The sequence below is a fragment of the Mastigoproctus giganteus genome, chromosome 1 (genome assembly GCF_048544385.1).
Source record: "Mastigoproctus giganteus isolate SK-2022 chromosome 1, ASM4854438v1, whole genome shotgun sequence".
Classification (NCBI taxonomy): Eukaryota; Metazoa; Arthropoda; class Arachnida; order Uropygi; family Thelyphonidae; genus Mastigoproctus; species Mastigoproctus giganteus.
In genome coordinates, this window is record NC_143575.1 from 55,770,532 (window position 1) to 55,783,430 (window position 12,899).

General features: G+C 40.1%; 1 protein-coding gene across 1 annotated transcript in view; it reads right to left on the reverse strand.

The window, feature by feature from the left end:
• Nucleotides 1–12,899, reverse strand: part of LOC150090808 (uncharacterized) — a 791,939-nt gene that overhangs the window by 727,907 nt on the left and 51,133 nt on the right. Inside the window, exon 2 of the mRNA XM_090372970.1 lies at nt 6,941–7,132. Coding sequence (XP_090229096.1) covers nt 6,941–7,132 — 192 coding nt within the window. The remainder of the gene's footprint in view (nt 1–6,940; nt 7,133–12,899) is intronic.

Here is a 12,899-nt window from a genome sequence, read left to right on the forward strand (position 1 = left end):
ATGAAGGGATCCTCTTACCAAGAGAGGCTTAAGTTCTGCAAACTGCAGTGGCTGGAGACTAGGCACCTGCGCGGTGATCTGATTGAGGTCTATATGGCCTTGAATGGGTTGAGCACGCTGAATTCTGATGGGATCCTTCCACTTGTTCAGATTACGAACCTATGGGGACATAAGTTCAAATTAAGAAAGGACAGATGTAGAATAGATGTGCGGAAATTTGCCTTTAGCCAGCGGGTGGTTAATTGCTGGAACAAACTTCCATCTGTCGATGTGGAAGTTGATAGGTTAAATGAATTTAAGGAGGAACTGGACAGGTATTTGGAGGGAATGGTGTGATTTTTTTTTTTTTTTTTTTTGGCTTATGCTGCATAAGCTCCTACACTTGCTTTCTTGCATCATGTGCCACTGCTACTGCTACTACTACTACTACTACCACCTCCAATCTCCCAGACTCATATTGTTCAATAGCCTTGCTTTCAGTGGAAAACGACAAATTAAACTTATACTAAAGAATCTATCAAAACCTCCAGATCTCCCCGACTCATATTGTCTAAATAGCCTTGCTTTCAGTGGAAAACGACAAATTAAACTTATACTAAAGAATCTATCAAAACCTCCAGATCTCCCCGACTCATATTGTCTAAATAGCCTTGCTTTCAGTGGAAAACGACAAATTAAACTTATACTAAAGAATCTATCAAAACCTCCAGATCTCCCAGACTCATATTGTCCAATAGCCTTGCTTTCAGTGGTCAGCAAACTCCTTGAGTGCCGACTGTACTACCGACTGCAAACAGCATTACAATGCAGCAGGCCATGCTTTGCCTAACCAATTTGGTTTCAAGACAGGATCCCCTGCCATGGACACCCTCCGGCATTTGCTGAATCTAGCAAATGGATGTAACAAGAAGTACCTTCTAGTGATCTCTGTGAAATTTGCCAGGACAATCGACACCCTATGGTGGCCAAGTGTCCTGGCAAGGCTCCGGACTGCTATGGTCCCGGAAATTCTCTACCGCACAGTCAAGAACTACTGTATTTCCCCATGTATAAGACGCACCTTTTTTCAAAAAATTTGGGGTCTAAAAACTGGGTGCGTCTTATACAGTGGTTGTAAATTTTTTTTTTTACTTCCATTTCCCGCTTTTTTGCACTTGTTGTCTTGTAGCCCACACACTTTTAAATCTCTGGCCTTAACAGCGAACTGTGACACCCACAATGAAAGCTACGCGAAGATGGGGGTAAACCCTGCTGCTGTTAGACACGAAAACAGCACTTTACCTAAACATCATTGCTGACCAAGTACATCCTTTCGTGGCAACGGTCTTCCCCTCTGACGGTGCAGTCTTTCAACAGGATAATGCACCATGCCACACCTCCTGGATTGTTCAAGACTAGTTTGTGGAACATGAGGAAGACTTCCAGGTATTGCCCTGGCCTCCAAATTCCCCAGACATCAATCCCATTGAGCATCTGTGGTTTGTGTTGGAACAGATCAGAGTTGCTGTTCCATCTGTGGTTTGTGTTGGAACAGCAACTCCGATCTGTGGCATCTCAACCACAGACCATACAGGAGTTAAAGGATCTGCTGATTACGTGTCGTACCAGATACCACAAGACACATTTAGAAATCATGTAGCATCCATGCCTCGCCGGTTATGAGCTGTTTTGGCTGCACATGTAGGATCAACATCATATTAGGTAGGTGGTCATAATGTTTTGGCTCATCGATGTATAAATATATAATGCCAGGGATTTCTTCTCACCTTCACCCAAATTGCATCATAATATATTAATTTAAATAAGCAAACTAAAGCTTGTTATTTGTTAGAATCAAAAACAGAGAAGGGGATCTTTTTTCCTGTAATAACAGAATTTTCTTAATAGAGTAGTATTCATACAGAACCAAAAAAAAATAATTTTTTCTAATCCTGTATGAATTTTGATATATCGAATAAAATTTTTAATACAGTATATCAAAAATTCAGTTTTTTGTTTTCATTTATGGTATTTCTCCTGTTATTTTATGAAGGGTTATATGCTAATTAATTTAATAATATCTAATAAGATAATGTGACATTTACAATAACTTATGGGGCATTGGTATATCATCATCATATTTACACTCACTGAAGCGTTTCCTGAGCAAAAGCTCAACAACACTATTTACATCGACCTATTTGGCCTTCTGTGTGACCAGGACTCGCCCCTATCGCAGGGAAGTTTACCATCCCTAGCCCCGTGAGGCAGGTCGCTACTACCCTTAAATTTACTCCAGCTTTTTAGCTCTAAGTTCATAGAATTCAGATTGCTTTGATCCAACCACAATATAAAAACTATATCAATTTAGAAGTCAAAAGAAATTTTTATACATCAATTTAGAAGTCCAAAAGTACCATGTACATATAATACAAAACTAAATAAGCAACGACAAGCACTTGCAACACAATGCTAACATCCGCAAGCATGCGGGAATAAAGTGAACCCATAGTTCAAGTAGTGCCCTGAGCACTACGAATAATATTTAAATTTTTTAGATACATCAAGAAAACTTTATATATATTTTCACTGTCAAAAAGTCTTTGCATTTCATGGGGAGAGGAAACCCCTAAATGGCTAAGAAGCCTTCACCTTGGTATTTTATACAGCTGACATTGAAAAATTACATGCTGGCTATCCTCAATCTGTCCGCAATGACAGCAATCACTGTCCGCGAGGCCTAGTTTATGCAGCAGCAACCGAAGTCCGTGTCCAGTAACAACCATAGCCAGAAAGATCCCAAGCTTAGGCCACCTACGTAACTGTTCCAACTTCGAAACGTTACGCAGTAGTTTGAATGTCACTCTGCCCTTTGAGGATGTCGCCCAACGCTCTTGCCAGAGCCGATGGACCTCCAGCGATATACGCTTTTTCTCAACCTTCAAGTTGGGTCTGCCGTAAGTTCTTCCCACATCGGGGCAACAATGGACACTCATCAGTTCCGTGGGTATATTGTTCTTGGTCCGATATCTCAGGAGTCGATCGAGAACTACCAAGTCAACTGGCACTGTACCAGCTATAATCTGTAGGGCTTCTGTGGAGACAGTGCAGCAGGCTCTGGTCACACTGAGCAGCACAAACCTCTGAGCTGCCATCAAGTGTCGCTTCACAACACATCTGTCTACTGCCTGACCCCAGGCTCCACAGGCATAGGTAATAATAGGGACAAAGAGGCAACTGTATAGAACGTCCAAGTTCCTTCCTTTGATTCCCCAGTCAGTTTGGGTAATTCTCCTCAGTTTCCCATACAGCTTTTTTTATCTTATCCCTCAAGGCCTTCGCATGAGGAATAAAACTCAGTCTCTGATCAAGATTGACTCCCAGAAACTTAACCACTGGAGCAAAGCCAAAGGAGAGACCACCAAGGCCTACCGTGGGATGTCTGTTCGGACTCAAAAGTCCTTTAAGCATCATGCACTGCGACTTCGTCGGCGATATCATTAGCTTGTGAACCGAGGCCTAAGTCTGTATCCTACTCAAAACCCAACTGGCTTTTTGCTCCAGTTCTAATCGGGCGTTACCGCACACCAGTACTGCAACATCGTCTGCGTAAGCTACGATCTCAACACCATTCCAGACTTGGTTCAATAACTCGTCCAAGACAAAGTTCCACATGAAAGGACCAATGATGGACTCCTGCAGAACTCCTCTGGAGACCGTGTGACATACTTTCTTGAAGCGGTTATAGACCACCACTCTCCGATCGTGAAAGTAGCTACGCATGAGACGGCAGATATCACTCGGACAGTCCACAACCCTCAATCAGCATAGAATGCTTTCCCACCATAGGCGGTCAAAAGCTCCCTTGAAATCAAGGAAAATACCCAGGACGTACTTGCTCTCAGAGCGTGTACCAGCGAGAGCAGTCTCGCCATGGCGTCCTCGGCTGATCGGCCTGTTCTGAAACCATACTGCCGGTCAGACTCCTGGCAGTTGTCTCTGTACGCCTTGTTTAAGCAATTCATTATGAGCCTTTCAAATGTCTTTCCAAGAACAGATAGTAAGGCAACAGGCCTGTAAGAAGACGGGTCAGTCCTCTCACGATCGTCTCCCTTCAGAAGAATGATGATTCTGGTTTCTTTCCAACTCTGTGGAAACATGCCCTCATTGAGGCATTGGTTGTACAGCGACAAAAATAAGTCAGGACATTGCCAGAAAAATTCCTTCAAGACCTCCGCCGAAATGTGATCAATGCCGGGGCCCAACAATTTCTCATATGCTTAACAGCCCAATCAAGTTCAGCTAGGGTAAACATCTCACTGGATGCACCAGAACTACTGCCCTGATTTGCAAAATGAATAGTAGTCTGTTCTGGCATTTCACCATCGACGTCGTCAACGGGAAAAAAGCGCATGGAGCACAGTAAGCATAGTATCGTTCCAGGTCTGAGACTCGCTCAATCCCCCGAAAACTGAATGCTGGACCTGGTCAAGTCTAACCTTATCCATAACCAACCAGTACGGCAGTCCCCAAGTGTTCAAGTTGCCTCTGTCAGAGACAAAGTCCTGCCAAAGCCTTGCAGTCACGAATCACCTTGGTATAATTTCTCCTTGACGGAGCATAACGCTCCCGGTAGTCGTCCAGGTTCTGGTGGACTGACCGTCTGGCTCGCTGAAACTTCCTGCGAGTCTTATTGATAAGGCATCTAAGTCTGCTTAACTCCCCGCACCACCAGGGAACAGATGTCATTCTATTCCTTCCTCTCCTCATGGAATCACAATAAGCCTTCTGAAAAAGCTCACTCATTAAAGAAACTCTTTGGGCCACCAGGCTACAACGGCAACATTGTCTCCAGGTCTCATCGCCAGTTACGTCATTTAAGACTGACAAACCTTCTCCAGTCAGCGGTACTCACCACAAATGACAGTTCTGCATTCAAAAGGACAGATCTCACATCGTAAGACCCGGTGATCACTAGTCAACCAATCGGTCTCCACAGACCACTTCATTCACTAAATTACCAGTGCATAGTGTAATATCGATGTTAGACTCACCTTGCAGTGTAGAAAAGGTACAGGGTTGATTAGGGACATTTAGGATCACGAGTCTGTTCGCCAGTATACAATCTTCAAAGAGTAGTCCTCTATAGTCGGAATTTATACTACCCCAGCTTACTGACTTGGAATTGGCATCTATGCCTATTAATATTTTCTTTCCTGCTAACACAGTACACAATTCATCTATGTACCGCAGATAGGCCTGTGGTTCTTCCCGATACTGGGCATAAATACTAACCAAGTACATTCTGCCAAATCAGCCAATGATCTCTGCATAAACACAGTGCATGGAGCACAATTTCTGCAACTGAATAACCACCAGATCTCTGTTGCAGACTACTATTGCAGCCTGACAACCCTGACCAGACTGAACAACCCTATAATCTAAGGGATATCCGCAAACCTTATCATTCGCCGTATATGGCTCTTGCAAAAGGATACAGTCACATTTTTCTTTCCTGGAGTGTTCAGCCAACTGCAGAGCCACTGGATACGATCTCTGACCGTTGATTTGTATTACGCTGAACCCTTCATTAAAAGCTGTTATGGGTGTACTATCCATAAACAACCTTACTCTTTATCTGTTCTAAATAACTCTTGTAGATGAGACAATCTCTACTACGAACAGAATGGTCAGAGACGTTACCCCGCTTTTTACAGTTAACATAAGTAGGCTTCTCGGCCTTCTTGGGACACTCCTTGAAAAAGTGGCCTTCTCCAGCACAATGACCACACACAGCCTTGAATTTACAGTTCCTCGCTAGGTGCCTGAAGGCAAGGGGCATTGGTACAATCCAAATATTATTATTATTATTATTATTAGCCATAGGGTACAAGGAAGCCTGAGGCTTATGCTACACCAGCCAAAAAAAAAAAAATTTCTGAACTACCCCGAGAGAGAGAGAGAGAGAGAGATAAAAGGGAATCACCAACAAAGAGAAGAATAATGATATCTGGCTCAGGACCCTGGGTGTGCCAAGCCCATACTCACCAGACGTGAGCCCCTGGGGTTGTATATGATGCAAGTCTGGTGAGCAGTGGTGGATTTCCGCACAGGCGCACGAGGCATGCGCCTGGAGCCTCTTAAATAGAGGGGGCCTCAAATCTCAGGTCTCAAAAAAAAATAAAATTGCTTCATTTTTAATTTTTACACTCATCATTATTACGGTTACTGAATAAAACTATAATTTAAGATGAGAAATTAGTAAACTCTTATGCGAATATCCCTACATATTATATGAAATATCTATGCGAACTAAGTGAATCTGAAGTAGAATACGTATTATCATTAATGCTTAGTTGTGCCATTTTTTCATTTAATCATTAGTTAAAATATGTATGAAAGAATTGTGCAACCAAAATGATTAAAACCGCAACACCAAATCTAGAGCACGTGCTATAGTAAAAACGTGCATGTAGAATGCACACTATAGTGGTACCGATAATATTTAGAGGGGGGCCCTCAAAATTCAATTGCGCCTGGGGCCTCTCAAGTGCTAAATCCACCACCACTGCTGGTGAGTATGGGCTTGGCACACCCAGGGTCCTGAGCTGGATATCATCATTCTTCTCTTTCTTGGTGATTCCCTTCTACTTTTGACACACACTCACTCACTCACTCACTCACTCACTCTCACTCTCTCTCTCTCTCTCTCTCTCTCTCTCTCTCTCTCTCTCTCTCTCTCTCTCTCTCTCTCGGGGTAACTCAGGAAATTTTTTTTTTTTTTTTTTTTTGTCTGGTGCAGCATAAGCCTCAGGCTTCCTTGCACCATGTAGCTAATAATAATAATAAGTCTGCTGAAATCTAGTTAACATCAGCAATGAAAAGCACTTCAGAATTCACGTTGTTTACAACTTTTTAAATTAAAAATTAAACACTTTCTTACAAGCTCAATTAAACTTACCAGCACATACTGGGCAACATTTTCCAAGAGGAATATATTTCTGAGTTTCACATTCAATACTCGGACACTGTTCTGTTTCACAGACTGAATTGCCTAACAGACACTTGCAGGTGGTACAAGCATCAACAGTCCATTCCTCACCATTTTCATACACTATGCCATTATAAAAACATGACGTTGTTTCTTCTAAACCTGTAAATATATATATAATGGTAAATATAAAATAACTTTCCATTGTGATTTAAACTTTTTAGAGTCATATTAGCTAATCCTCATGCAAAAATCCATGATATGAAAATTTTATATACTGGTGTGCACTCACAAATAAATAAATGTGGGTGACATTTATTATGACATTAATAAATGTGGGTGATCAAACAGATGAAGTGTCATCTGTTTGATCACTTTGAAATTCTAATAAAAAAATTTTCCCTTATTATTTATTACAATGGTTCTTCATTCTTGGAATTCCCACAACTCTGCAAGAGGAAGAGTAAGATTTCTAGTCATGCTCCAGCAAAGCACTCACTGTCATCATTTAAAAGTTTAAAAGGAAGGGATGGTACTCCTATAAGTGATACATCAACAGCACTTGATGATACAGCTAAGGAAATATCCAAAACTAATCAAGAATTTATTTCAACAAGTGTTGATATTGGAGTAGGATACCAAAGGGTTTGGTGTCAGGCCATGTAAAAAGGGGCTAGTTTAAATGGGTATCGAAATTTAGCTGGTTATTGAAGTTTAAATGGGCATTGAAGTGGGTAGTTTAATTAAATTACTAAGTATATAAATTTAATTGCTAATTTAAATAAATTTCTTTAAAAACATCAAAGAAAAATTGGGCAAATTATTAGAACAAACAAGAAAATAAATTCGATAAATTAAAATTTTTTTTTTTACTGATACTTTATTATAGGGATATTAAACTTGATACTGTAGTGCATGTGGGCTACAGTGAGGTCAGATGTGTTTAGGGTCAGTCACCTTGTTTTTCTGGATATTTTTAATATGTTATTACCCCATTTTTAATACTCTTTTCATCTGGTTCCATGGTCAATCCTATAAAGCAGCATGCATTTAGTGTTCCTGTTTTAACATTTTTCTGCTTATCTTGCAATCTTTTCTTAAGATTGCAAGAAGGAATGAACCCTCCTTCCTTTAAAAAAAAAAAAAAAAGGAAAAAATTATTTACCCATTCCTTCCAATATTTTGTCTAAACCACAAAATTATTCAAATAACCCACCTCTGCAAAACTAGCCAGAAGTTTATTATAACAATTGATTATACAGCATTTCCATTGTTTTCATTTTGCAGTTGGGAAAAAGATTGGTTGGCTGAGAAATTTGTCAGTAATAACAGCCAGCTCATTGTTTCCCGGAGAGAAACCAGAAAAGTCACCTGAAAGTTAATTTGTTAACTATTTGGAAAAATTCAATTGAATGAATCACAACTTTTTTTGTAGCTTTAGGGTGACCAGTCAATGGCTTGACAATCACACTGTGTTTCTCACTGGTTCTTACTAATCATTGCTAAGGGCTCATGTCTGTCATATTAAGGCAATATGCATATACATGACAATAAAGTGAATATTGTACGAAAGCAAAAAAAAATAAAAAGTAAACTGCAGCCATTATCAACCCACTGCAGGATGGAAGCCTCCTCAATAATTCATGTTGAGGGAAATGGACCGTAATCTGCCATGCTGGTCTAGTACGGGTTGATAGATCGACCGTATTTAGTAGTCAGGGGCTTCAACCCCAGTCTACTCAAAGAGCGTGTGCTACTGCACACCTACTCCTGACCACTCGACTATGGAGGCTCTGTATGGAAGTATGACCTATTAAATATCTATCATTATTAGAATTGGTGACAGAAGGAAGCAAGGCTTAGACAGCACCAGCCAGAACTGAAAAAAATTCATTGGCCCGTTGTTTTCAATAATTTGTTTGTACCTTCCTGAAACTAATTCTAACTACCCACCTCCAACAACAGCAGATAGAATTATTGATTACTTTTTTGGATGAATACAAATTTCTACACATCTGAAATGCTCTCAACATTCAGTTTACTTAGCCATTGGCACCTCCGTAGCCAGGTGGGCAGGAGCGGCAGTGCATAGCACACGCTTCTTGATTAGACCACCAAATACGGAGGATGCGGAAAGATCGGGGAATGACCACCTCATATCCCCAGAGCAATATGGCCTTAGTTACTAATGCTCCTAAAAACCAAATAACAACAACAACTTAGCCATTTTTTAAGCCTTACACACTTCAATTAGGTTACCTTGCAGATGCCTATTCCCAGAGACTGCAATTTACAGAACTGCAGTCTTTCTTAGCAAGAATATTCTTTTGTGACCGAACTAATCTCGTTTCTCATATCTGCACTCTTTCTAATGGTTCTGTCTTTTATAAAAATGAGGTTTTCAAACCTTTATCGGGTTATATTTCAAACCCAATTAAGCCTAATCATTGTGTTAAACAAAGAGATAATCATATTTTTGTTCCTGCTGGCAAGTTCCTATATTTCATTGAGAAACCCCCATAGGCTGTTTTAGTAGCTTCTCTGCAAAGTACAAATTTATTTATAGAAGTACCAAATAAAATTTTAATGCATAAATATATGCATATATCAATAAATCAAAATCTCATCCTAAAAATTTAGCTATGGAGGTCATAGTCCCACTGTATAAGGCAATTGTAAGACAACATTTGGAATACTGTGTTCAAGTAGGAAACCTCATCTGAAAAAAGTCATTGAGCTAGTAGTAGTAGTAGTGGCATGTGATGCAAGAAAGCAAGTGTATGAGCTTATGCAGCATCAGCCAAAAAAAAAAAAAAAAAAAAAAAAAAATCACACCATTCCCTCCAAATGCCTGTCCAGTTCCTCCTTAAATTTATTCAACCTATCAACTTCCATAACGACAGATAACTTCCATCAACTTCCATAACGACAAACTTCCATCTGTCGTTATGGAAGTTGATTCCAGCAATTTTTTTTTTTTTTTTTTATGAGAACCCAAAACACGAAAGGTATCAAAACCTATAGTACTTAGTACCGTGCATGGGTTGAAGGAGAAGTATGGGGAGAGGGGGATACCAGAAACTTTGCTCTAGAGATTAAACATGGGTTTCACCACTTCAAGCCTCCAATAAGCAAAGTGGTGGTATTTCACAGGTTGATGAAAGTCATCTACCACCTGAATTTTAACCACCCGCTGGCTAAAGGCAAATTTCCGCACATCTATTCTACATATGTCCTTTTCTTAATATGAATTTATGTCCCCTTAGGTTCGTAATCTAAACAAGTAGAAGGATCCCATCAGAATTCAGCGTGCTCAACCCATTCAAGGCCTTATACACCTCAATCAGATCACTGCGCAGGTGCCTAGTCTCCAGCCACTGCAATTTGCAGAACTTAAGTCTCTCTTGGTAAGAAAATCACTGTATTCCTCTCACCAATCTTGTTGCCCTTCTCAGTACATGCTCAAGCAAATATACATACTTCCTAAAATGAAGCCTCCAGACCTGTACCCAGTACTCAAGGCATAACCTGACCATTGCCTTATACAGAGGGACAATCACCTATTTTTTCCTGCTAGCAAAATTCCTATATATCATTGACAAAACCCCATGACCTGCCCTGGCAGCCTGTCTGCATTGCTCAGAAAACTTCATATCTGACTGCACAATTACTCCCAGGTCTTTTTCATTTTCTACCACCTTAAGTGTACCACACAGTTGGTACGTTTCTCTGGGGTTACTTCTACCCATGGGCAGTACTTTGCATTTGTCAAGGTTAAACTTCAGTTGCCACTTCTTAGCCCATCTGCCCAAATTATCTAGACTGCCAACCTTTGTATCATCTGCAAACTTTGACACTAAGCCTGATATACCGTCATCAATATCATTGATAAAAATTTACAAAACAACAGAGGACCCAACACCGAACCCTGTGGGACTCCACTAATAACATAAGTCCACGAAGAGCAGCACCCATTAATTACCTCCCTCTGTCTTCTCCCACTCAATCATCCTTTTATCCATTGTAGCAACTTACCCTTACTACCATTCTGCTCTAATTTGTACAATAGTCTTCCAAGCGTAACAGTGTCAAAAGTTTTCCTGAAATCCAAATATATATCAAAATTATTTTTTGCATCCAGTTCCTTTGTAACCACATCATAATATCCTATCAAATTTGTCAGACAAGACTTTCTCTTAACAAACCCATGCTGTGTCTGAATTATTGCTGCAGTCTTGTCTAGATGATCCTGCAATGCATCTTTAACCAGTGACTCCATTATTTTACCTGAACAGAAATTATACTAACTCGTCTGTAATTACTCATGTCACCCTTCGATCCCCTTATGAATTTGGGATACATTTGCACATCTCCAGTCCATGGGGAGCTCCCCTGAGTCCAAGGATGCTCTCATAATTATGGCTAAGGGTTTGCTTAGTTGCTTTGCTGCCTCCTTTAATATAACTGGATAGATCCCATCCAACCCAGGTGCCTTTCATATATTTAACTTCAGCAATTTCTCCTCCACTTTATTCTCAGTTATTACAAAATCATTAAGCACCCTGCTACAATTTGATAACCTTCTGCCATTTTCAAACCTTAATAACTCCTCATGTGTGAATGTAGATGCAAAATAATCATTCAGTTTGTTTGCTATCTGAGCAGGATCATCAACAGTCGAACCATCGATATCAAGTGGACCAATCAGATTCATCCCCTTCCTTTTAGAGTTTTTATAAGTAAAGAAATCTTTGCTGTTTTTCTTAGCATCTTTTGCCAAAGATTTCTTGTAAACTGCCTTCGCCTGTCTAACCTCCTTTGTGATCTGATTACAGACTAGCTTATATCTGCCATAGGCTTCTAAGTCGCTTGTTAATTTATATGCATCCCATGCATTTTTCTTCTCTGTCACGAGTCTCATTAGTTCATTTGATAACCATTTAGGCCTAAACCTTGAAAAATATTTCTTAATAGGTACGAAACTTTTAGTAGCTTCCATGATTAATTGCTTGAATGCTTCCCACACTTAGAATTTACTGTTGGTAACATCGTCAGTTGATCCCACTGTACAGAATTTAAAACTGTCTGAGACCACTGTACTCACCTTTACGGAAGCAAAAACCCTTTCCTTTACTCCTGATGGTAATTATATCTTTAAGTAAATCCCACATCAGTACACTGTGATCACTGCAACCTAGTGGCTCCTTTATCTGCAAATTCTTAATACACGAATGATCACTGCTGATAACTAGATCAAGAGTATTACCCTCTCTGGTTGCCTCTCAAACATGCTGCTGCAGAAAACAATCATCCAATAAATCCACAAAAGTCTTACTAGTGTGTGAGTGACCAACCCACAAGTTCCGGTCAATATCTGGGAAGTTAAAATCCCCCTTTATAAGACATTCTGATTTACTAGCCCACTCTATTTCTCTGTACAATTGTTCATTGTACTCATTCGAGTCATTAAGCCTATAACACACGCCTACTCTTATTTTTGCTTTCGCAGTGCTTATGTCACACCCAACTGACTCAACAGTGTACTGTTCATCTATATCAACTGGATGCACTTCTTTTGATTTTATGTTTTTCTTAATTAACAGCATAACACCTCCTCCCTTCCTATCCTGTCTGTACACATTGTACTCCCCAAATTCCAATTCTGCATTCCTAATATCTGTGTGACACCACATCTCTGATATCCCAACATTATCCACCTTTGATCTCTTGACCAACACCTCAAATTCATCAAGTTTATTTACTATACTTCTAGCATTGGTATACATGCAAGCATACATGCACCTATTCCTAGTTACCCTAACACATCCCATATACCCATGTGTTTCACAATGACTGCCATCAGTCCCTGAAAACCCCAGCACCCCTCGCTCCCGGTCGCTACTTATTCTAATAGAAGTTGTGCAAGAAT